The following is a 27,533-nucleotide window of genomic DNA, read 5'->3' on the forward strand; positions in this document are numbered from 1 at the left end:
TTATGATAGTAGTATTATCAAGCAGTATTATTATCATTGTACTTATCTCAAACATAAAACCCATTTTTGTCCTTCATAAAATAACAATAACCGTTTAACTAAAACTGTAAAACAAGTTAGCTATAGATAAGAGAAAATAACCATCTGTATCTCTAATTGTCAGGAAGCCTACCCACCTACTTTTTATTTATTACTTTGCAGTATTTATTAAAAAAAAGTTAACCTTAACCACTTCATATTTTATTTACTTGGTGTTTGTAACACAATATATCAAGCTGTCAATCTTCTTAATTTCTTTCATTACTTACTGTCAGTAAATTTGATATCTTTTTTAAAAACTTTTGGGGCATATTTTACTGATTTTAATTTTAAAATTACTGAAATTTCTCAAGATATTCTATATTATTAATTTGGAGTTGTTCCACTCAAATACCAACAACAAGGTAAAAGAAGATTATATTTATCAGTGTAAAGTTTTTAGCATTAATTTTACTCTTAGTCGACTAACTTCAAGAATTAAAGTGACTATTTTGAAGTTATATATTTTAATTGATAGGTTGCATATACCAATCAAATATCGAATCATTACATACGAATACCAGTCATTGCATGTGAATAATATAGATGTGCATCATGTATTAATGTTTTGCATTGATGTCCAAAATAAATTACTAGATGATTTATAGTGAAGCTAATGAAGCCTGATGATAGTAAAGCTGGAGGGACCGCATACCATCTGTAGGTGCGGCGAGAGGTTGCTCAGTTCCGCAGGGGTGCTTATTTTCCTTGGAAATCACCGAGGTTATGCTATTTGTAGTTTAGGTAAGGGTAAGGCACTCCAGGCTTTAATGGAATAACAGCAGAGCTTCTTGTTTGCTCAGTTGGGGTGAGTGTGAGAATTATCACACGTGTATTTAATAAATTGTTGTTTGGAGGATACTTCCCTGTGTGTTGGAAGAAGGGAATTGTGAAATTGTTGTTTAAAGGTGGTAACAAGGATCCTGCTGTTAGTTTGTCGTATAGGCCTCTGACGTTACTCCCGGTTATTTATTGGTAAGGTCTTTGAAAAGGTTCTGCATCGTAAGGGTACAGAGGATGCCATACTCCATGTGATGAGTGTGGTATCCAGTTGGATGAAATGTGTCCTGTGGATTTTCCTGGGCATTTCCAGAGCATTTAATAATCTATGGTGGCCTTCTGCTATTTACAAACACCAAAAAAGAGAATGTAGTGTAAGTGAATTGGAAGTTATGCAAAGTTACTTAAGACATTGGGATGTGTTACTCTGCGAGGGCGGCCATGAGGTTGGCAAGACGCTGTCTAAGGGATGTCCCCAGGGCAGCATGTTGGAATTTGATTCTGTCCTGTACCTGAGGTTGCATCGTGGCTTGTTGCATGGGCTCCTGCTGGTTGAAGGAAGCTTGCGGAGGGAGGTTGAACTCCGACTCACTTGGGCTTGCAGGTTGCTTGTGCTGTGGGGGTCATCAACACAAGATGATCTTTAGCCCGGAAAAGACATGTTGATGCTCCTCAAAGGCCGTTTAGCTGTGAGTCAGCATGTCCATGTTTTGATGGCAGGCCAGCGTATGAAGTATGTTCAGGTTCAAAAGTATCTCGGGGTGTTTCTTGATGAGAAACTGCAATTTAAGAAGCACCTTCAATATGTCATGGAGAGGGCCGCAATGCCTTCTTTGGTATACAAATACAAGAAAATCCAAAATTAAAAAACAACAAAAAATATAAATCCTCGTGTAGTCAATCCTGATTGGGGTCTTAACTTTTAAAACCATAAGCATTCTGTATAAAGACATGTACAAGGCTGTTGTGCTATACGCGGCACCTAGTGTATAGACTAAAATATAAAAGTTATTGGGACATATTATTAAGGGCGCAACGCTTAATATTGTAAACAGTAACGGGTGGGTTACCTTACTATTTCACGGGAGACATTCTTGGTGATTACAAGCATGAAACCAATAGATTTGATTGCATCTGAGAAGCAGCAGCGGTATGTTGCTAAGAAGTCCGGTTAGTTGACTTGGGATAAAGTTCAAGAAATTGAACAACATGGCAGTGCCTTGAGGCAGGCCAGATGGGATGAGACAGATGGTGGGTGTTATAATCTCTCTCCAAATGTTGTTGGGTTTGCGGGACGCCTCTTGGGTGCACCCTAATAAATATGTGATGCAATTTCTTTCTGGCCATGGTGCTTTTAGGGACAGAATGCAGAAATTCAGCCTGGTAGATTCTGGGATGTGTACTCAGTGTGGATAATTGGGACAACACTTACCATTTTCTTTATAAGTGTTCGAAGTAAGAGTTAATGCATATGGAGACAATCTGTCAGCTTGATCTTATCGGTCAGCGTTGGATCTCTGTGTAAACTGGAGGAGCCAGGCCGAATGGGCAATAGTGGAGAGTTTTGTAGTGTACTTAGCAAAGGAAAGGATTGCTGAGGGGATCTAGAGCTCTGCTTGGATTTCTCTTTTATTCTATTTTTGTTGATGTTCTGCTTTATAAATTATGTTTTTGTTGCTGTTCTTGTCCTTTGTTTTGTTCCACTGTTACTGTGTTGTTATTGTCCGTGTAATCTTTTTAGTTTCGTGTTGTATGTTGAACTCACTTTTACCTTCTACAGGTTGGTAGTTCAATTCCTTTGTTAGTTAGGTATTTTCAGTATTACCTAAGACTCTCTGAGATGTGTTTTGTTTTGAGTTCACTAACTAGTAGTGAGAATCTCACTCACGGCATTCGTATCGGTGGCATTCAGGCCAAGGCGGACTGAAATATATCAGAAGCCAACGTTTCGAAGATGACCTGCAGTAAATGATATTTAAAGCATTCTATAAGGAATGTTAAGTAATGTTAAGTACCTCTCTGCCTTTTTTCTGTTTAGCTTCCAGAACCACTGTAAGGTATTACTTCAGAGGGTGATGTAAATGAAGTGTTGTAGTCATTTACAGTTTTAGGTCGACCATTCCTAAGATGTGGCGGTAATTGAAACCCAACCACCAAAGAAAGCCGGTATCCATGATGAAGATGTAGTATTCAAATCCATATAAAAGTAACTGACTGCATTTACTAGGATTTGATAAACCTTACAACTCTCGACTTCAAAATCAGCTGATTTGGGATGACAAGTTAACTTCTAGACCAGCCTGGTGGGCTACATTAAGTGTATCGGGTACTGTGAACTATAATGTCATTAGCGAAGGTTTTCTGTAAATTTTAGTTTGGATGTAATTGTTTGCCGTTAAAGTATTGCCATACCTATATACAACAGAGGATTACAATGATGTGGTATTCATTTTGGGTGTGTACAATGTTAATACTATGAAAAATACGAAATACGTGTAGAATATGAAATACGTTTTCCGTTTCGCAGATTCCAGATTCCAAAACAATTAGCGTGACTTTTTGTAATCTTCAGGAAACAGGTTCACTACCTAGTATTTGGACCAGCTATGAACGATCTGTCCAACATGATGCTTTTTATGGATGAAATTATAGATGTAGTCCAGACATCAGTACATGTCTTTCTAAGTGAATCATAGTTTCGCGTTATCATAAACAGCGAGTTCAACATCTACTCCCAGGAGATGATCTGCTTCTCCTTGAGTTCTACAACTGTTGGAATACAAATTGACAACTCTAGAAGTATGTTTTGTTTACTGGCAAGGCAAATTTCATTCGAGATGGCATCAGCAACTTAAGCAATAAGCATACACGGGAAGAAATAAATCCTCTTGAAATGGTGGAAGGCAATTTTCAACGCCAATTTAGTATTACTGTATGGTGCAGCCTTCTTCACGACCATCATATTACCTGTCCGTTTAAATGCTGAGGTCTACTTGCACTTTATTCAAGAATTGCTGCAGCAGCTTAAAGATCCTCTAGTGCTGAGATTCGAAGTATACTTCCAGCATGATGGCACACTTTCCCACTTCTCTTACGTTGTTTCCACTCGCTTAAATTATAATTTCCCTAAGAAGTGTTGTTGTGGAGGTCCACATTCCTGGCCACTGAGATCACCTGATCTAACCCCTAGATTTTTGCATCTGGGAAAGATGAAAAAATATTGTATACAAAACAAAAATACATTCTCTTGAGGAATTAATTGTCTACATTATGGATGCAGCTGAGCAACTTAAGGACAGCCCTGAACTAAAAGAACAACAAAAGCAGTATGGAAGCGTGCTGAAAATGGCGGGCTCATTTTTGTAACATTTATTATAAGCTGGTACATATGAGTATATTAGAATTACCATAATTTTTTAAAAGTGTTATTGAGGACTTCAACTTGAAAAAATGTGGACAGACCGCTAAAAGTGAGGACTGTTGACTTAGTTATGTTAGCATGATAAATGTTTTCTTAACTTTTTTTAATATTAAATATGTGAATTGAATTTGTACTGTAGTAAATAGAAACAGTAGTATTATAGGAATTTGATAAAAAATAAACAATGGATAATAACATATCTGTATATTTAAGAATGTAACAAAAATAATTGAAGTAATATGTAGTTTAATTTACACACAGAAAATAAAAAAAGGAACACAAATGTATATTATTTTATTATTAAATTAAACCAAAGTCTATTTGCTTGTACTAGGTCTAGTAACTGCATATGTCTCATCTCCTTTATCATCAGAGTTCTTGTATTTTCACTTGTCATTTATTCAAAAACGCTCTTCCCTTTAATTTTATCATAAAATTCTGAACATGTCATTTGGCAATTATATTTTGTTAAAATTAACTGTTTTACTGTCTGTATTTCTAGTCTATCCCTTTTTGCATTTCAAATATTGTTCAATATTGAAAAGCTCTTCAACTGGAGCAGAAGTTCCTGGGAAACACAAGCAAAACTCTACCAATTTAAACAAATTTGTTGTATATGTTGGGTTGTTTTGTTCAAAAGCATCAAAAACTAATTGCCATTTCTGTACAGTAGTAATTTGTTCATTGTTTCCTTCTTTTACTACCCAATGCAGTTTGAGTTTTTCGGTGGTAAGGTTTACAGAAGTTCTTTCATCAAATACCTTATCATATTTAATAATGTTTACAGCATTATTTGCATTTTCTAGTTGCGAGCAATCAAGTGAACCTTTTAAACTAATCCATGAAAATGCATTTACTCTATCAAAGCTACTTTCCCATTCTTCCAAATAAATGATGGTCGACGCATAAATAAATGACACACCACTCAAAACCATTTTCTCATTAATTGTACCATTTTTTTTTTTTTTTTGATAGTAACCCCTTTTTGCAGAAAATGGTACAAAAAGATAGTCTTTTATCTAAGTTCAGAAAGCAAATTAGTGTAATCAGTACTTGCTTCTGCAACTGATATCTCATCACTTTCCAGAACCAAAACAGTTTTGTGGAGCAACTGTAAGGATCCATGAAAAAGCGTCAAATAAACTTCATTTTCTGCATTTTCAAAAAAAGAAATAAAAATACTTTTAGATTTATTAGTTCCATCTTATTCCAAGAAATAACACCTCAGAGCACTGAACAATTTCAAAATCTGTTTCACAGAATGCTTCATGCTCAAAAACCTAGTTCGGCTGTGTGACAGGAGTTTTTGTATTCTGTATCCACAAACTCGCAAAACTCCTTGAAAGAAGTCACCCATGTTGTGTGTGTATGGAAATGTTTATACAATTTTACAATGAGTACTTCAATGTCAATTGGCAGTTCTTCACATGCTTTATTTACACTATTGTTAACAATACGAGCAGAGCAGCCTACCCCTATTATTTGCCTTTCTAGGTTTGTTTGTAATTTTCCAAACAAGTTTTTTGCCTTTTTCTTGACAGTCTCCAAAGTTAGAATATGTATTATCAGCACAGAAGCAAATAACGTTACTTTGTAATGAGTGCTTTTTTTATTACACTTGTCAAATATCCACTCAATATTTCAGATGTTTCACCTGCAAGTTCACTAACTCTAGCAGTTTCACTTGATGAATTCTGTCTTTCTTAAGTACCTAACCACAATAGGTACCATTTTTCTTTCTTTCTATTAGAGTTACTGCATGTTATACTAAGTTTATACTGCATATTTAGTATAAATATATGTGTACTAATATAACTATATGCTATATTAGTGTTTATATCGCATGTTTTCTAAAATTGTGGGCTGGTGGTTATACTTTTTTGGATTCTACTTGTAAAACTAAACAAAAACTTCCTTAGGAAAAATGGCAATTTTTCCTTTGTTTTCCCCCTGTTCGCCATTTTGTTATTTTTATATAAAAATTTAGATCTCAAGTTCGGATTGAGGAATCGTATTAATATTTAGTATGTCTTTGTAATAAAGTTTTAAAATTAGCACTTTATTTTTCAATCTGTTATATCTCCGTAAACATTAGTTTTATCAAAATTTAGGTTATGATAAAATATTATGCCTTTTATTTTGAACAAATTGACATTGTATTTTTTAAAATCTGTTAACAAATAGCCGCGTTATGGCAGAAAATTTATGTAATTTTGTGTCTGTTTTCATGTCCTCCACTTTACGTTCATTTCGATTAAATATTGTTTTTTTCACAATAACAGACCTAATAATTAAAAAAAATAAAACTACCTGTGACAATCTTACGTTAATTATTGTAGATCATTAGGTGTAATTAAACAGTTAACAATTGTAAAAAGTTATCAGAGATGTTTAAAGTGTCCACTGTTAAAAATTACACAAGTTTCCAGTCTTTTTCTGAGAGATTATCTTAAACGTTCAAAAATTTCAGGAGTATTCCTAATTTCTTGAAATTCATTTCGGATCCTTTGTTAAAGATCCTTATTGTTGATTTGAATAAACAATAATATGTTTCAAACTGCCCCACCGGTAGAAGTCAGGAGGGTTTAAGTTAGGTGATCGGGCAGGTCAGGGCACTTGCCCTCCACGACCTATCCATTTTTCTGTAAAGTTTCACGCAGGAAATCCGATACCAACGGACTGAAATGTACTGGAGCTTCATCGTGGTAAAACCACATATTTCCTCTTAATTGTAGTGGTAGGTCTTCCAATAAATGTGGAAGATTTTTGTTTAAATGAGCAAAATAATTTTCTCTATTTAAACGATTTGGTAGAATGACAGGACCCAAAAGATAGTCAGTCATTAAAAATACCAGCCCATATGTTCAGGGAAAATCTTTGTTGATGGCTACTTTGGAAGGTGCCATGAGGATTCTTGTCGCTCCAGATACATTGGTAATGATAGTTTTGAACATTATTCCTGGAAAGAATCTTCATTTTTACATTGTTAACATGATCAACAGTAACAGTCGCTGTGTAAAATTATTCAAAAGTGAGAAATATCAATTGTTTTATTATTATTTAATATTATTGTGAGAAAATTATGACTTAATTTGATATTAATTTACAATACTAGAATTAACAATAAATAAAAACAATTAATATTTAATCGAATTGAACGTAAAGTGGAGGATTTAAAACAAGTAAACAAGTAAAGTTAACAGATTTAAAAAATAAAATGTCATTTGATCAAAATAAAAGGCTTAATATTTTATCAAATAACGTAAATTTTGATATAACTAATATTTACGAAGACATAACTTTTTGTAAAGTTATTTAATTTCTGATTTTTTGGTAATTTTAAAACTTTTACAAAGACGCTTACCAAATATTAATGTGATTTCTTGATATAAATTTTTATATAAAAATAACAAAATGGCGGATAGTGGGAGAATGAAGGAGAAGTTGCCATTTTTCCTAAGGGTATTTTTTGTTTAGTTAGAATCCGAAAAAGTATAGCCAGTTCACCGTTTTAGAAACTCTGTATTTAGAAAATTTGCATTCTCAATATCCTTAAGTATGTTTTGCTGAATAAAAGCGCAATAACATTACAAATAATCATCTCTGTTTTTGTTCTAGTTGATGAAAATTTATCTTCAAAGGTTTTTTTAATAAGTCTAGACATACAGTCTGAGGGTTTAAAGCTAAGTTCATGTTTTACATTATGAAATGCAAACGCTGCTTCTTTAGCGGCAATATCCAAGTTACTTGTAGTTTGTAGGTTTTATCCTCAAAGAATTTGCTGAAATTAGTTCTTGTGGTTGCAGTGACAGCCTTTTTGTCAGTTCCTATGTGAGCTTCAATGTTTCAATTTTTATGTGTTATTTATTAGCCGTAATTTATTGTATGCTAAACATAAAAAACTGGGGTTTCGACCCAATTTCTTGACATTCACCTCAGATTTTTCAACTACGCAGATACGGTTGTGGGACGTATTTTATTCGGTTTTTTTAGGTTAAAAACCATAAGAAATTACTAATTCTCTGCCCCCTTAATTGCTAAAAATCTCAGTACGAGTTTCCCTGGGGTGTCTGCGAGTGAGATCTTTCACTAGCCGTAACTTGCAATCGAAGCATTTTAGGTATGTGTTTGTATGAATTTTTCCCATTATTTTCATGGGTAGAATAATTATGAAATTTCCCAGGAACAACTTCTGCTGTATTCAAGATAGTAAATGTAATAACTGAAAAAACTGTAAAATATCAAAAAAAGTTTGTAATTATTATATTTGAATTTAATTATTTATTAAAATTATATTTGAGTAATTTTTTTAATAATAAGGATGAATAAGTAAATAAATAAAATGGAAAAAATTATTTCTGCCTAAAAGGATGACTTTGCTGATAGCATACTTTTGAAATACTGCATAGCGTGTTTCAGTCTGGGGTATGACAAATTCAGCTTGAAAATTTTATTAAAAATAAATAAGATTGATTATTCTAATCAATGAATCTATTTTAAACAGTGAATATAAAGAGGATATTTTTAATTCATTTATTTTCTGTTAATAGTACAGAGATAATTCCTTTGAATTACTGTATTTTAAAATTCCATGTCTATCGTAACTTTATAAAACAGCCATAAATAATAGGCTTTATTATTATGCTTACAAAATTCCATTTATGTACAGAATTGTAGTATTTTTCATATTCAAAAAAGGTACATAAAGTTTTATTTCATTAATGAAATAAAACTTTATGTACCTTTTTTAAGTAAGTTATTAATAACTTACGATATTTTTTGTAATTTTTTTATTGTTATTTTTGAATTATTTATTGTAAAACTTTTAAAATTAGAGGTTAATAAAATTATTAATAAATCAATATATTTAAATTTAAAAAAAAAGTAAGTCTAATTCGAACTGATGTAGCTTCTCCTTATAAGATCCAAATATTTCATTACTTAAATTTCATTTGGTTATAACTGGAACCAATGAAAATAAGTACCACTCATATTATATCGTTGAAAGGCTCTCGATGAGGGCTTATTACTGAAGTTAAGAAAAAGTTCAAAGTCCACATTTTTTTGGATTTTGGGCTTTTTTGGACACTTTTGGTTCAGTAGACTGCAGTGAAAAAGGGAGGTGCACAACTAGACATCACAACAGTTCTAAATTCAAAATTTCAACATTCTATGGCTAATTGTTTTTGAGTTAACAAACTCGACTGAGATTTTGGGAGGAGTTGTTTTTAAGGCAAAATTTGAAAGTGATAGGTGCAAAATTACGGCATTTATCATGACCACAAGAAAGTGAAATATATATACGAGGTGCTACCCAAAAGTTCGGGGAATTTTACCATAAAAATAAAATAGCTTACCATAACTTATAATTTCCACTGTCTCCTTCAAAGTAATCCCCATGGGCATTGATACAGTGATCCCAGAATTTTTCCCATGATTCCATGCATCCCTGGAAGTCTGCAGGTGTAAGTGTTCGAAGCACGTTCTGCGTTTCTTCTTGAATCTTCTAAATTGTGTTAAAACGACGGCCTTTCAATTGAAATTTTGTTTTCGGAAAGAGAAAAAAGTCGCACGGGGCAAGGTCAGGCGAATAAGGTGGGTGGGGAATCACTACCGTCTTTTTGGAAGCCAAGAAATTCCGAACGGCTAGCGATGTGTGCGCGGGCGCGTTGTCATGGTGCAGAACCCAGCTGTTGTTACCCCACAGATCTGAACGTTTGCGCCTAATGCTTTCACGTAACCGCTTCAAAACTTCACAATAGAACATCCCAGTGACAGTTTGACCAAGAGGAACAAATTCCTTATGGATAATACCTTTGATGTCGAAAAAAACAATCATCATGGACTTCACGTTGCTGCGAACTTGGCGTGCTTTTTTTGGCCGCGGTGAACTTGGCGACTTCCACTGCGACGATTGCTACTTATTTTCAGGGTCATACCCTACACCCATGTCTCATCACCGGTTATGATGTTGGAGATGACGTTAGGGTCATCTGTTGCTGAATTTTTCAATTCACTACAGACAGCTACGCGATTTTGTTTCTGGTCGGTGTTCAACAGTCTCGGTACGAATTTTGCAGCAATGCGTCTCATGTTCAAATTGTCCGACAAGATGCGTTGCACGGACCCATATGACATTTGTACGATTGCACAAACATCACGGATTGTGTCTACGATCTGCAACAATAGCCTCTCGCACTTTCGCGATGTTTTCCGGTGTTGCGCTTGTTGATGATCTTCCTGAACGCTCATCGTCATCAACTGTCGTTCGTCCATCTTTGAATCGTTTGTAACACAAAAAAGTTTTATTTTTACTCATAGCATTGTCACCAAATGCTTACACAAGCATGCGATGGGTTTCTGCACCAGTTTTTTAAGCATGAAGCAAAATTTGATGCAGTTCCTTGCTCGTTAAAATCTGCCATTTAGAACTTCGCCGAAGCAGTAAAACACAACGTTACACAACCGCACGAAAGTCAGCAATGCAGCCTCTCACAGTCACAGTTGTTGGAACACTGATTCACAAAGAGTACTGTTAGCCACATCCAGCGGCAGCAGGTCGTATCAGCAATGGTTTGCGCGCGAAATTCAAATTCCCCGAACTTTTGGGTAGCACCTCATATATATTAAATGTAATGGTGCTAATGGTTGTTTTTTGGGATTGAATCATGGTACCCATAACAATAGGTAGATTTCTTATGAAATCTAGCTAAGATTGTTTCACAGCATTTGCCTTATTGGAACAAGGGAAACCATTGAAAAATTTTAAACCGATAGTATCACAGTGTACACAATTATAAAAGATAAAAAATAGATCTGAAATAAAGTCCACATTAATTATTACATATAAATGCATGAACTAATGTTAAAATAAGTACATGAAGATACTAAATATAAAAAAAACTACAAAATTATTCAAGATCTAGAAGGCATTATTGAAAATTATTTAAAAAAGTATTTAAAAATTCATGACAGAGTTGTATTGTTTCTGTAAAAAACACCTTTTAATTCTATTTCAAATAAATTTTTTGGGATATTTGAAATATTTTGGTAATTATTAAAAGTGGCAGCGAAAGTATTATAAGCTCCTTTCTAAAGGAAAGTGAGCTTATTAAAAGCTGCTGAAGTGTTGTGTGTTATGTTATATGAAAAGAGTTCATTTGCTTTGGTAGAGGTGGGGTGTTGTTATATTTTTGAGAATAAGTGACTATTCTTTTTGGCAAAGATTGCACATTCATAAATATAAACATAAAGGTAAGTTAACATTTTTAATTTTTTAGATGTCGGTGATTCATGCTTATGGGTGCCAAACAATGATTTGACAGCCTGTTTTTGTATCTTGAAAATTTGTTTTGGCATTTTTGAGGGAGCCCTAAGAGATGATATCCTATAGATGGTAATATGTGTAAGCATAATAAATATCTAATAATGATAAACATAGCATTTTATTAAGGTGCTTATAAGAAAAACAGCTTGATTTAGTTGCAAATGAAATCAGTTTGATTTTCCCAAGGAACTTGTCATCCAATAAAACAAACAGAAATTTCACTGTATATAAATGATCTATCATCATTAATGGGAATTCTATCCAAGTAGCGCAATGCAAACTGTTATCCATCCACTGAATAATTTTTTCTGATTATTATAGAATTTTCAATTTCTTTTAAATAATTATATTAAGATATAGATATAGATGTCATCTGTGAAAAGGATATCAATAAATAGTTCAAGATTTTGAGGCAGTCATAAATAAATTATGAGAAAGCAAGGAATGGAGGATACTTCCCCTTGGCGCTCTGTAACCTATATCTTAAAATGAGAATTTACATTTTACTTGTGTATTTAATCAAAAGATGAAATTTTAACTGCCTGTTTAGTTGGTACAGTATGACTAACCAATTGCAAGCAGCTCCTCTAATACCATAGTTAACTAAGTTTTTCTATCAGTAAAAATTGTGGAACTAAATCAAATGCTTTACTGAGATACTAAAATTGAAAATGGGATTTTTTTGTTAATCTACAGAATTTAATCTAATTGTATTTTCTAAAAACCAGAAGTGGCTATGTCGCTAGATATTCTTTATCTATACCCAAAAGTTTGTTAAAATTTTTGCTGAAAGTTTGTTAATTTTCAAGAAATATTAAAAGTTTATTTTTAATAAAATTTTCAGATACTTAAGAAAATGAGGGCAAAATGAAATTTTGTAAATTGCCAGGCTTTTCTTAAGGAAGGAATAATAACAGAAGTCTTAAGGCAGCAGGGAAATACTCTGTTGTTGGAAGATTCATAATTAAATATGTAAGAAGAGTGAAAGCATAGCACTTCTTTTAACATAATGGTAGGAACTTCAACAATATCCATTGAATATTTATTCTTATTTTTAAAGTACAAGTTTTAACATCCTGGATATCAATGAGAAAAAAAATACTGATTCACTCATAAAACCACTCAAGGTGAATGTCTTTATTTAATTAATCAGTGCTATTGTTTTACATACTGGAAAGAGTAATTGTAAAATTCTGTGTTATCTGAGTAGGGAATGAGATTACAAAGTCCTTCTGAATTTTTTGGTGATATTATCTGACCTGTTTTATTTTCAAAACCACTTTTTATAACTCCCCACATAGTTTTATATGTTTTTGAATTGGATAGTAATTCTTCTTATTATTCTTATCAACATGTGCTTCGAAGCACTCTTCAATGGCTCATTGTCTCCTATAAACCTGCTCTGCTAACTTCCAATGTCTTCTGTCTGTCAAAATCTGTTAAATCTTGAGTGATTCACAGTCTTATAAATATTCAGCTTGTCTCTTGCAGAGTTATTTGACTTACAATAAAGGAGGATGTGTTGAATGATTTCATCTTGTCACAAGCCAGTCAGGAGACTCCACTAAGTGAAACCTATTCAGATAGGCCTGGGTGACAATGTGACCAGTTTTCATGTGAGCAGCAAACATTGCAGTTGAATGTGCAACATTTTGGTACAGTGATGCTTTGGAAGGTTTTTTTGACTCAAACATCCTGATGCACCGACCCTTTACCACTCTATCCAGGCATCCACAAATTTCCTTCTAACTTCCCGCAGACACTCACAAAGAGAAGTTTGTCTCTGGGGAGCAGGTTGAAGTTTGCTGCATGGTTGGCCAGGTGATCAGTTCTTTCATTGCTAGGAACACCAGGTATATTTTTTCCAGATAATCTCCCTAGAATTTTATGAACTTCCTTGGTGCATTAATGGAATCTTGTTGTTCTCCATTTTTCTATTATTTGTAGGGCTGATCTACAGTCGGTAAAAATGAGTCGGTAAAAATAAATGAGTAATGATCTAGAGTCGGTAAAAATGCAGATATCACTCATGGGGGTGGTGTGAACCTAAGAAATGCACCAATAATTGTGAGCAGTTCAGCATCAGTACTAAAGATATATTCTGATGGTAGCTTAAATTCTGTGTCAGCTGTTGGTCATAGAAGTCAGCTCCAGCAACATTCCCCTTATCACCTTTGATTAATCATGTATGAAAATCCAGTGGAATCCACAATATTACGTGCAGATATATTCCATGATTGTCTCCAAGAGGAACTCTGGGAATTCTTCAGCTTTTTTTTTACAATTTCAGGGATGGTTAGTTTAATTAATGTTGTCAATTAACCATGGAGAAGTGGAGCTTACATCGGAAAGACCTCTGGTGCACTTTGTGTAGATTGGTGTTCCATGTTTGATATGATACTATTGAAGGAGTTGCGAACCAAATTGTTTTTTTCTAGACGATAGTTTTGAAGGAGTGTATGGGATTTTGATGTTTTCTCATGAACATCTTCCTAATGTACAATTTTAATGGTTCAATTGCCAGTTCAATCTCCATCAACTAGATGCTGGTTGTTCTAGGACATCCCAGACCTATCCTTATAGAGCTGTTCTGAGTTGCTTCTAACTTCTTGAGATAACATGCAGTAGCAGACTCTCAAACTTCAGATCCATAGATCATTTTTGATCTAATGAATGTCAGATAAAACTGTCCATGAGTAACAGTATCTGCACCCCAAACTCTACTTGCTACTGTTTTCATAGCATTCATTCTTCCTACGCAATGGCTTTACACATAGGTAATATGTGGACCCCACAGCAATATAGAATCCAAAATGATATTGAGGATCTTTGAATTTGATTTGTAACGCAGGATGTGACCATTAATATATATTGCTAGTTTAAAATTCTTGAGGGAGTGTCTTATAGTAAAAACTTAAGATTCTGTTTTCTCTTCAGATATTTTTAAGTTCCACTTTATTGTCCACTTGAGCACCACATGGCTTGATGCATTTCAAGAACAGCTTATACTAGGTTCTTCTGTGAAGATCATATTGTTAAATCATCTGCATATAGGATGTAATGCATGTTTTTTGAAGTATTGGACATAATGTCATTTAGCACTATATTAATGTGGAATTAGAACTGCTTCCTGTGGTGTTTTCCATTGTTTACTGGTCTTGGTTCAGACTCAACATCATTTATAATAGTTTTAAATTGTAGAGAAATTTCAACATTCTGCCTCTAATGCCCAGTTTCATCTTTGAATTTGGATGTGACTATTAATATAAAAAAAATTAAATTATTGAGGAAACATCTTGTAGTAAAAACTGTAGATTCTGTTTTCTCCTCAGATGTCTTTAAATTCCATTTTGTTGTCCATTTGAGCAATCTGTAAAATGCCGCTTCAAAATCATTACAGCAACTGTACACTTTTTCTTGTTGAAGGCAGTATTTATTTTGTCAGTTAAGTACAATAAAGCATTCGCAGTACTTGTTTTTGGTCTGAAACCAAACTGCCTGTCACTCTCAGTAGATCTTCAGACTCCAGTTTCCATTTTAATCTTTCATTGGTCATTCTTTTCATTCATTTGCATACACATGATGTTAGAGTTATTGGGCGATAAGTTTCCTTTGTTAAGTCTTTCCCAGCCTTTGCAGATGGTATAATTTTTGTGAGTTTCCACTTTTCTGGAAGTTGTGCTGTCGACCATGTATTATTAAAATATTTCAGTAATGCAGTTTGGGATGAATTTGATGTGTTCTGAAGCATAGCATTATGTATTCCATCCTCTCCAGGTGCTGGTCATGCAGATTTGCAAGTTCCATTTTTAGCTCATTCTCTGTAAATGGCTGCTGATCCATAGTATTCTTTTGACTGAAAATATGCGCCATAGTACTGGTCATATATTGCTCCTCTTGTGTCAGGCAAAAACGGCCAATGAACTGGGCTACCAGCCCTTAAGGAGTACATGTTCAGCACCTCAGCAATCCCAGACTTCTCTGTTATAACAGTGTTGTCTGAGCTCGCTAATTTGAATATTGTGTTATCACTTTTTCCTTGCTGAGATTTGAATTTTTTCCATACTGTAATTTGTGCTAGTTCATTGAGTTCACAAATGTTTTCCAGGACATGCCTTTAGCTATCTTAATGGCCCTTTTGCTTTTGGGAGCTGGTAGGTTATATTTTGTGCAGTTTTTTGGCATATAGCTGCTCATCAAAATTTCCCTGGCTTTCTTCCTGTCTCTGACCAATTTTGAAATATCTTGTGCCCACCAGAGATTTAGTTTAAACCCAATACAGGGTTTCACTCTAGGCATGCTCCTATTTGCATTAATGATTACCTGTTCCAAGCTCTCCAAAGTATTGCACATGTCTGCATTAGTCAAAGCAGTTCCCCTCTGATGAATTTCCAATCAGCTTTTATTCTGTATCTACTCTGTAGATTCTGTTTTGTATTAGGGTTGTTTATAGTAGAAATACCAAGCTTACAATACACAGGTAAATGATCACTTGACAAATCGTCTTTTATGGACCAACTCTTTTAAGTAGTTCAGAAGAACTGGTGAAATGAGTGAAAGATCCAGTGCGTTTGTAGTACCAGAAGAAGGGGATTGGTAAGTAGGCTCCCATGGTGAATTTAAGAACCAGGTCATTTGTGGTTTATCAATTTGAAACTATTTGTCCTTTGTGGTTTTCCAAACCTTCATTCCATGAGCTTTTTCTGCTATTAAAGTCCTCCAACTATCATAAATAGTTTGTCTTAAGTAGAATACAGTTTGGTTCTTCTCTTGTTATTTTTTGAGAAGGAATGTATGCATTTACTACGGTTAAGGTAATTCCATGCAAACCTATTTTACTGTTACACCTCACAACCTCACGCCTCAGTTCCACCATTTTATTCATCACACTTCTTGCATTCCAGTGCATAAGCAGTGACACCTCCATTATTCTGTTTGGGCGATTTCAGTTTTTTGTTTCTTCTGCCCTGATAATTTGTGCCTAATGAAATATGGTTTTTATCTGTCCTCTTTTTTGTGTTTGCTTCCCTTCAAGGTCATTAAGTAAATCTTTAGCTTTAGATCGTGAATTACGCCACAATTTGATTCCTGTCAATATACCTTTTCCTCTTTTTTCATGATTACATTTTTACCTATATTATAAAACTTTCTAATGGTTTGTACACTTATCATCTTTGCTATTCCAAATATTTAATTTTAATCTTTCTGAATGTGAGCATTTCTTTTATGAAACTTGTCTTAAATTCTGACAAGAACTGTTTGATATTGTTTCTAAAAGTGACAAATTTTTCCATATCTTAAAAGTTCTTTCTTAAGAAAGCAACTGCTGATGTTCAGTTCACTGCAATGATATAAAGCTATCCAGTGGCAAGATGTAGACCAATCAGCTTCACCCCCTAGATAATAATTATCGTAATATAATTTTTAGAATTATGATGAATAACTTAAGGATAAATTTATTTTTATTTTTTTCAAATAATTCTATATGTTTCAGACATATATTACATGTGTTTTAACTGTATACTTTTTACTACAGGACAAGCTAGAAAGAAATCTTGTGAAACTCATTAAGAAAATTGTTAAATGCTTCATCAAAACTTAGTTTTTTAATTTTCTAATTTTTTTTTATAACAGTAAGGCACTCAAATTTCTAATTAAATCATTTTCTATCATTGTTTTAAAAAAATAAAAGTAATCATTGTCTAATCACATGTTTTCATTTATAAATGATGCTATTGGAGTTTGACAGCTATGAGTGAAAGATTGTAATGTGCAGAGAGGGATTGAAAATTATATTTAGGAAAATATGTAAAAATATTGTCTATGCAGATAGATGATTGAGGTTCTTGTAATGCCAACTAGCTGAGATTCAAATATTTAGTTTTTAGTTTACTCATCACAAGTGAAGCTGTCTAGAAAGTTAACATTAAAATCATCACCACACTATGAAATTGAATTTATTAAGAATGTAAAAAGAATTTCTATTCTTTTTATGTGAAAAAGGATTACGTGAAAAAGAATCAAAAAAGTCTGAAGGAGATCTATAAATTACCATCTGTATCAATTGTAGTTGGGGCACTGAATTTGTACAACTTTCTTAATTTCTTCTATGAATATAATACCTAAAAAGGTAGTCTTTAATAAAAATTGAGACTTTAAATAAACATGCTTTTAAGCAGTGTACGCTCAGAACCCACCCTTGCAAATTAGTTCATTATTGGACATGTATGAGTGTGTACACATTTTATGATAATTACCTCAACATTCAAATTTTATACATAGTGTAATTAACAATAAACTTAATAACAAATAACATAAATGTGTCTATAGCAGTGTGTAGAGGGCACTTTAATCAAGTACTGTAGAAAATATATGAAAAAATTATAATTGTTACATTTTTTAGTATATGCAATAATCACATCGGTTTTTATTTTTTAGTCTTAAGATAAAAATGTTGTGAATTGATTTTCTTTGTTGAAGTTGCAGAAGTTTAACATAGGTCATGTAAAAGCTGAATATTAAGCTGGTTTGGAACAGTAGGTAGTAATAGTTAAGCAGATTGTACTACTTGGTTGTAAGTTAGTACCTGCTATTTTGTGGTCATTATTCTGGTAAATATGTTAATAAAATTGCTTATTTTAGGTTATTTAATTTGATGTAAAAAAACATGTATTTATTAATGTTACTTTTACTATTACTGAATCTACCTAAGTAATATCTTCATGAAAACTTTTTTTTTGCTAAAATTTTATGGAATATTTTGGCATGAGACATGTTAAGTTAAATGAATATTCTTCAGATCAATAGTGAAAAGTTTTTGTACACATAAATATTTCATAAATTAGTTTTTTGATAAGTAATTCTTAATGGTGCCATAATTAAACAATGATTAAATTTACATGTTAAAATGTATTGTTAAATAAATCTACCATTCATTTTTTGGTCATTTCTTTTCTGGGTCTGAAGAAAACTACTAGTTTTCATTTCCTTAAAATTAGATTACATGAATATTTTTTTAGTTTTTTCTGTGCAAACTGGTCATACAAAGATTATTTCAGTTTATAAAATTTCAACCTCTCTCACCTTTCTCTTCATGTTTCTAGGAATCACTTTTTTAGATTGTCTGCCTCACTACTTAACCTTGGTTTTATCTTAACTTTTTCTGCCCTATCTTCTTTTTATCCATATTGGTTTGAATTGGAACTTTTCTCACACTTGTGTTACAATAAGTCTTGTTGAACCTTGGGTTAGTGGAATGTTTTAAAGCATTTAAAATAAAATAAAATGTTTCAGTTAAATATTTGGTGTTTTCAAAGTGATAATTTATGTATTTGTTTTCAGTTGCTAGAACAATGGATTCAGAAGAGAAAAAGAAAGGATTTTTTGGCCGACACATTCCAATTATATCATGGTTACCAGAGTATAATTTAGAAAAAGCAATATCAGATCTAATAGCAGGGATAACAGTTGGTTTAACTGTTATACCTCAAGGCCTGGCATATGCTACCCTTGCAGGATTACCTCCTCAGGTTATTTGAGCATTTGTTTCTATTTTATAAATATATGAATGGTTATTGTTAAATATGTATGATATATGATATATAAATATCATTATTATTATTTACCTCCATAATGAAAGAGGTAGTGTGTAAATACTACCTCTTGTAGGTAAACAGTAAATATCATTTTACTTTGAGGAATTTAAAAAAAAAAAATACTGCTCTAATATATTTTTTTTTAGTATTGTATCTTAAAATGTATGTTTCAAATAAACTTTCATTCGTGGATTAATTTTCGTTCTTGGATTCAAGCTCCAAATTGTCTAAACATTTCAAGGTTTTCTAGTGGCTTAGATGTCTTTAAAATATCCTGATTTAAAGTCAGTTTCTGGTCAAGGTTATGTTCCAACCATTGAAATTCCTTGAAAAATCTCATCTTTTTCTTAAAATAATAATTAACCAAAGATAATCTTATGTTCCTAATTGATAGAACAATAACTTAAAAATTAAAACCATTGAAAGGGTGTAATTTTGTCTGGGTTTACTTTCCAGTATTACACTTCCACAAAAGTAGGACACTTTCCATTAGGTCATCCATATGAGATTGTATCTGATGGCCTTTGTCTCAGTGTATAAAGATATCATCCACTATAGCTGACAATAGAGGAAGTACCTTTCCTGGAAGAAAATACCATGGTCATTAATGGCTGATAATCATAGCAGTCGTTGCTACTTGGAACATCCCCTGAGGACAAGTCAATGACGGTTACAAATTATTGTCTTACTCATAAATAAAGCATTTAACTATGCCAACATTTTTGGCTTTCACATTTGTTTCAATGACTGCTCTTTCTGTTGTTAAAAGGGAGGATGTAGATAAAAATTCTGCAGAAGAAATTACTTATCATTAGGTTGTTCAGTAAATGAAATTACTAACATTTTTTCTCTCTTTTGTTATAATTATCAAAGAATTACTATTAACAGGTTATGGCTTTTCATACTGGTATACGATTTATTTTCTGGTGAATATTGTCATATATTGGTGTTTTATGGCTTTTATCATTCGAGCATTTACTTTTGTTCAACAAAATTAAATTAATTTTCTTTGTTCAGGTTTTCAATAAAATTACAATTAATTATCTTGTACCTCATATCTTTAGTGATCTCACCCACACATTGACAGACCAAATAGTGTAAAACATTATGGTTGGTAGGCATAATGATGCTAGCAAGCCCCTCTCTATAGTCAGGGAGTCCTCATTGTACCAAGCCACAAAGAGAAAAGCTCCTCTACCCTTTTTTAACAGTGCCTTGTTAGTTTTACTGATGAAGTTTGGCATTAAATCCACTGCTGATAGTTTTTAAATTGTTCCAATTTTTATTATAATCATGCCATTTATAGTATTAATCCAAAATCTCAAAACAATAAAATTGTTAAGGTTTCAGCAAGAGTTTGTCGTCAATTGAAAAATCAAAATTCAGCAATTTATTTATATATAGTTTTTCAAAAAGACATAGTCCAAATCAAAAAAGTATGAAAGGCGACATAATAATTGTTATATAGTTTTCCTACTTCATTTTCTCAAACTTAACAATATACACATTAAATATTTTATTCCTATATACTGAATATTAAATATTCATAAATATTAAATATTTTATTCCTCTACTGATATTGTAACTAAATGATAGAACTTTTTTAATACAAAACAAATATGAAGTAATTGGAGATAAATCATTTATTATATACTTAATAACACAAATATAATAAAACAATTTGTCAAATTTTCTCAAATATGTTGATTGAAAATGCAAGAACTCTTTCCGGCCCGATTTCATACTTTAAACAACTTCATAAATCCTAGTAATTCATGATCCATAAGCGAGTGTTCTACTTCTTTATTTTCTTTTGAAAGACGATAATTCCCAATGCAAATCATATGAGTGATCATTCTCTAATTCTAAATCCTAATTAGTCATATGTAAGAACTTCTATGATATAAAATAATTTGATGCAATTCGGGAGTATCATGCAAAATAATGTGCATCTTAATTTATATAACTATTTTTGGATTTTTCTTGAAAATATACTTTGTAGTATGATTTGTAGAATTTAGAGTGTGGGAGTATAGATATTGGAAAAGTTTGTTCATGTTCCAGAGGGTTGTCTGATAACTCAATTACTGCTTACTACTGGTTGGTCAGTTTGTCGTCTTAGTTTTTTGTTACTTTTGTACTGCTTTTAGTTATGAAAATTTAAATGTAATTTTTTCTTTTTTTTCAGTATGGACTTTACAGTTCTTTTATGGGCTGCCTTGTTTACATGGTCCTAGGCAGTTGTAAGGATATAACTATTGGTCCCACAGCTCTAATGGCACTAATGACATATCAGCAGATAGTGGGAAGGAATGCTGATTTTGCTATTCTTTTGTGCTTTTTAACTGGTTGTATTCAAGTTCTGATGGGTATTTTTCATTTAGGTATTTTATGGCAATTTTATTTTATTTTTTGTGATATAGTTAACATTTTTTGTGCTTTAGTTATCTGTATGGAAATGTTTAATTTATACCTGTCACATTTATATTGTTTGATGGAAGTTCTTTCAAAAATATATATCATTAGCTCAGTTATTGTTCAGCCCCATAATAGTACAGCTGTAACAATGTTTGAGTTTGGTTGGTACCCTGGTAATGGAACTCTTTTAAGAAAGTTTGAATAGTTGTCACAGTGTACAATAGAACTGGAATACAGGAAGTGATGTCTTTGTGGAGAAGTAATGTTAATGTATAGATAACTTTGTAGGCAATAAAATTTTTATTTTTGAACATGGCTAACTAAGAAGTCAATTTTAGAATAGAAGAACTAAAAATATAATGTCAAGAATATTTTTACAATATATGGAAAAAATTGTCCTTTTTACTAAATAATGATGCATCATAAAACAAAACTTTGGATCAGGGATGTAGACAGCTTCCTTGTAATTTTTAAGCAAAGTAATGGAAAACTGAATAATATGAAGTAAACTCAATACACAACATTACATACACAAAAAATAAATACATAGACAACATTATTCACAATTACTATTGAATGTATAAGATCATTTTTTCAACAAAGAAAAAATTGATTAAATTATGGTTGTTGTAGTGTGATTTAATCTGCTCCAAAGTGGTACCATTATCTGGTAGGAGATGGCTGCATGAAGCATGTCTCAGAGTTCTCTGGGCACCAGGATGAATCTAATTGTTTCGTGACAGTTGCTGGTATAATCCTTTATATGTCACATATGTTCACAGTTTGATAAGGATATTGAGAGATTACACATGTAAAAAGTCTTATAAAATACAATCTATTACACCCAACTGTATAAAATAAAATAACTAACAATACAAACATAAAATATATAAAATGATACTTTTATTTTTAATTATTATGAATTATTTATTCATAATAACTTACTTTTACTATTTGCAAAAGAACTACCTTACACTTTATGAATGAATAGTTAGTATACTGTCACTTTTACTCCTTTTCACAAATAACTCACCAAACAGCTTCTTGTTTTCAACCACTGTCCAAAATGGAATACTTGTGACACACTCTTCACTTGTTACCAAACACCTACAGTTATCACTTTATCACACTCTTCAGTGAACTCAAACATGAAAAACTACTATCTCTCCGCTGGTCCCTGGCAGTATTCATCTGATCAATCCTTTATTGTTCAAGTGTAATAATTTTTATTTGTATGTCCTCCACTAAAGTAGTATTTATTTTGTCAATATTTATGGGATTAAATATTTTGTTTAAATGTCTTGTGTGTGATGGTGGTACTTAAAACCATCATTAATGAGTAGTGTTAAAAAATCTTGATCAGATTGGTTGATGAGAAAGTTAGAAATAAGATAAATGATGTACCTAGTCTAGGATTTTTGGTATCAAGGCTGCTTACAGATTCCAATGTGATTAAAATTGAAGTTCAGGAGTTATCAAATAAAGGGTGATAAGCAATGCTATAGCTGTTGAAATTCAGTGACATAAATCTATACTTGGTAGTTTAGAGCTACAAGAGTTGTTTGCTTCTAGTAAATGTATTATTTTTTGCCATCACTTCCTCGAGTTGTCTTGTGAGTAAATTAGTAAAGAGCTTACGTACAGTTAGTTATTGATGTACTTCAGACCTCTTAGGATGAAAATGGAGTAAAAACACTACACCAACCATAATCTTGATCTTCATTATATTGTTCCCATCAGATCAATGAGATTCAGATATGTCAGTTCATGTTCGTGCCTATCGAGTTGTTTTAATTGTAAAGATTTCAAACAGTACAAGAGTGACTTAAGAAACTATTTAAAAATTCAATAAGTTTGAAAAATATCAGGCCTGATGATGCTACAGAAATCATCAACGAAAAACAGTTGTCATGTAGAGGTAGCACTAGTCTGTTTTTGGATCACATCGAGGTTACCGCATAGATACCTCGCTTCATCTAGTAATACTGCTTTGGATAATTATGATGTATATAATATTTCATTAGATTGCATTGGAAAATTCAGTCTAGCACATGGAATTTGTGTTATTTGGGGTGATGTGATAATCTATATTGAGTAGAAAGAGCAATCATGGTTTCAGACATTTTAATAAAAACTGATTATTAAAGATATTCTACTTCTTATGTACAGAATGGCTGGGAAGTCTAAAAATTTGTAAAGAGTTATAAATGAAAAATTTGAGTAATAAGGAATTATTTTATTTACTCACTTGATACATAGTATTAATTTTAATGGTCCAGTGGGTCTGTGTGTTTACCCTCATGTTGTGTACGCACAATTCTATGCAACACGATGTTCTCTGTGACATGTGACGGAGTATTCCTGATATTGTTATGGAAGGCGTCCCTCACAGCATCATACAGTTCTTCATTTGTGGTGCAGCGACATGCAGGTATATGTGCCTTGATAATAAAGTACATGTGCCTTGATAATTCCCTATAATAAATTGTCTGGTTGGTGAGATTAGGACTTTTTGGTGGCCATGATAACAGAGCTGGTGATGCTGGAGTACCGTGGCCAATCCAACGTCCTGGAAATTTTTCTTTCAGAAACATGCGGACTGATAGAGCAAAATGTGCAGGTGCGTTATCCTGCTACAACCATACTAGTTCCATGAGATCCTTTTCTTGAAGCTGTAGTATTAACCATGACTCCAACATCTCTAAATAAGTTTGTGCGTTCAGTGGTTCGTCAAAAAAATAAGGACCAAACAAATGACTAGCTATGTCATTCCAGCTCATATCATAACATGTGATTGATTTCTTTCCAACTCTGTGGGTGTAAGGAGGATTTTCTTTCGCCCAAAATAACATATTTCTGGTACGCAAACTGCGATAGATTGTACATTTGTTAGTAAAAAGCACCTTTCCACGGTGCACTGCAATGGCAAATTTTTCTAATAAAGCCTGGCAGGATGCAGCATGATATTCCATGTCTGCATCTGACAGTTCATTGATGAACATCAGACGAAATGGCCTAACTGTCAACTCCTTTTTCATTTGGTCTTGTATTGTCCTCTACGGTATACAAAGTTCAGTTAACAGTTTACGAGTTGATTTCACTGGGATTGTTCAATGGAACCTGCAACAGCAGTACATGTTTCTAACTGCATTAACTCTCACCCACTCCATGGCCTATTTTTAACAATGCCTAATTCAAACGCACATTTTTCTCAAGCAACATTGTTGCTTTTCATAGTGGCGCTTATTAAAGCATTGGTGAAACAATATCACTAATTAGCTTCATTCTTTAATTCAACATGTTGTCGTTCATGAATCCGTACACTAGCCTCTAACCACTAAATGCTGTAAACTACTCGTATCAGCCATTTTAGCACAACCATTTTTTACTCAGTGTGTGTGATGATACACACATTCTGATAACTGACCCCAATGAAAATACCTTATGTTCTAAACACATATCCTAACACATAATTTTTATTAACTTTAAGGGTATGGTGACACACTCTAGTCTTATGTAATTTATGTATCATTATTTGTATAATAAATTTTAGTAAGAGATGAATTAAATATACATATTTTTGAGTAAAATGCCATTTTTTTATGTTTATTAATTATACTACTTTTTAAGTAATTTTTCAGGTTTGTAATGTACGAATTCAGTTTGAGTAATTTATAAAATTGATGGTTAAACTATTTTTCCAAATGTTGTCAACATTTTTCTATGTGATTTGAGTTATTATATTTTTATTAAAAATGTTGTGCTTAAGTTCTTAGAAATATTTTTAAAAAAATTCTGTCTGTTATACCCTTGAAAACTTTTACCTCATTTTATTCTCCCACACTTGGTGTATATAAAACATATTGCTACTGATATAATTATAATAATTCTATTTAGTTTTTTATGGTTTTTTTTATTTTGATAGCAATTTTTTTAATAATATTTTAATGCTTTTTTATAAGTTAGTACTGTCTATTTTACTATTATAATTGTGTTTAGTTTTACTTATAATTTAATTTAGGCCTTTATAAGTTTTATTTATTGCTTATTAATTTGTTGTTCAGAGTTTTTTGGTTAATTATCAGCTTTATTATTAAAGTTCTATTATGATCAGTGTTATAATCGCTACTTTTTAATAGATTTTATCCAGTTTTCATAGCTTTTTCTTGTTTTTATTCTTAAAGGAAGTGTCAATACTTGTAAAAAAAAAATTGTTCTCCTGTAAATAAGAAGTGAATATTATGTAAATATAACACTTGCTTGAATTTTCAAATTCTTTTATCAAATGCATACATTCTTCCTTTAAAAGGAAGTTCCTGTGGCTGGTTTGTATTAAGTATGTTTGCAATAACATGATCAGTGGAATATTTTATAACAAAAAATTAGATAATTGTGGTTATGCTATTGGAGTGATGTAGTGTAATGGTATATAATTTATTTTAATACTCAAACTATCTTTACATGAAACTTAATGAATATTAATTGAAAGACATGAGGTAAAGTATGTGCATTATATACTGCATTCTGGAAACCTTAGGAGCAGGAGAGTAGAAGCTTAATTGCTGCAAATCCTTGCCTTCCTTTTCTTATTCTTATCAAGGTGCAAGTTTTTTGCATATCCTTTATTGTTTTTACATTTTTCTTTACTTGAGGGGTGATGTTTTTTACCCTACCCTTATTAAAAAAAAAAAACTAAAATTAAAAATAAACTTCCAAATATTAAAACATACCATGAAAAATCCATATTATGCTAAAATCCATACATACCATGCATATCCATACATACCATGCTAAAATTATACTATTGTATAAAGACGAAGGGGGGTATTATTTTGTTTGGGATAAACAAAAAAACTACTTGATCTAACGCAGCCAAATTTTTACCCTTGTTTCTCGGCATAACTGAGAAGGTTTTTGGATGCATTTCACCTTGAAAAAACAAAATAAAACATAAATATTTGTAGTAGTAGAAATTTGCTGGTTGAAACACAAACAACGAACTGAATTAATGAATAGTGAACTGTGACTGTCTATCACTGTGTGAGTTGGGTTTGAACTGATTGATTATGAACATCTAAAAACCCATTTCTAGATTTTTTGAGTTTCAAGATTGATTTTTGATTTTTTAAACCCTGTTATATTTTTAATTTCTCTGTAACAAATGAAAAAATCAAACTGATTTTTGGTGAGTGAAATCTTCATGTTAATAAACCAATTTCTATATTTTTTAAATTTAACCTTGAAATAGGGTGAAGAAAGGTAAAAAAATTTTTGAACAATGATTATAAATTTTCCCAATCCTGACTATATTAAACAAGATATTCAGTAGATTTGGGCTTGCAAATACTCTTCAGATAAATATTTAAAAATCATTATTGGGTTTTTTAAGGGGTGTGAAGGTAGGTAGTGGCCACTACCACTATTACTATATGTGCCTGGCTGCACCTGCCTCTGGTTATTTGACGAAGAACCATAAAATAAAAAGATTGACCACTACAGGAAATGCAAGTAACCATATAGCGCAGGCAAAGCTGTGATGGTGAGCTAGTGTATATCTATATATATATATATTTTTTTTTAAAGTCAATTTTAAGACTCATATTCCTCTGTACTACTAGTACAGAATAAAATTAAATTAGGTAGGATAACCCTTACCTTGTATAATTATATATACACGACTACTTTCATGATTTTGTTGCATCTTCAGTTGATTCAATCTTTTAACTGTCGTGAACAATTAATCCAATCTTTTAATTACCATGAACAATTAAAAGATTGGATTAACTGAAGATGAGAGAAAATCATGAAAGTACTCTTGTGTGTTTTTATAATGATATATCATCCTATCTAATTTAATTTTATTTTGTACTTGGTGGATCAAGTTATTTATATACATATATATATATATTATATA

At 32.2% G+C, this 27,533-nt stretch overlaps 1 protein-coding gene across 18 annotated transcripts in view; it reads left to right on the forward strand.

Annotated features, from left to right (window-relative positions):
- The window catches only part of LOC142318445 (sodium-independent sulfate anion transporter), a 161,333-nt gene that overhangs the window by 71,478 nt on the left and 62,322 nt on the right, over positions 1–27,533 (forward strand). For 7 of the 18 annotated variants that reach the window (XM_075355057.1, XM_075355087.1, XM_075355058.1 and 4 more), the window contains 2 exons: positions 18,948–19,135; positions 21,390–21,585. In XM_075355057.1, coding sequence (XP_075211172.1) covers positions 18,959–19,135; positions 21,390–21,585 — 373 coding nt within the window. In that variant the 5' untranslated portion in view covers positions 18,948–18,958. Of the gene's footprint in view, positions 1–11,559; positions 11,685–12,450; positions 12,619–18,947; positions 19,136–21,389; positions 21,586–27,533 lie in introns of all 18 variants that reach the window. The other 11 variants (XM_075355092.1, XM_075355034.1, XM_075355040.1 and 8 more) reach the window with 4 other exon arrangements.

This window comes from Lycorma delicatula, chromosome 1 (genome assembly GCF_047948215.1).
Source record: "Lycorma delicatula isolate Av1 chromosome 1, ASM4794821v1, whole genome shotgun sequence".
Taxonomy (NCBI): Eukaryota; Metazoa; Arthropoda; class Insecta; order Hemiptera; family Fulgoridae; genus Lycorma; species Lycorma delicatula.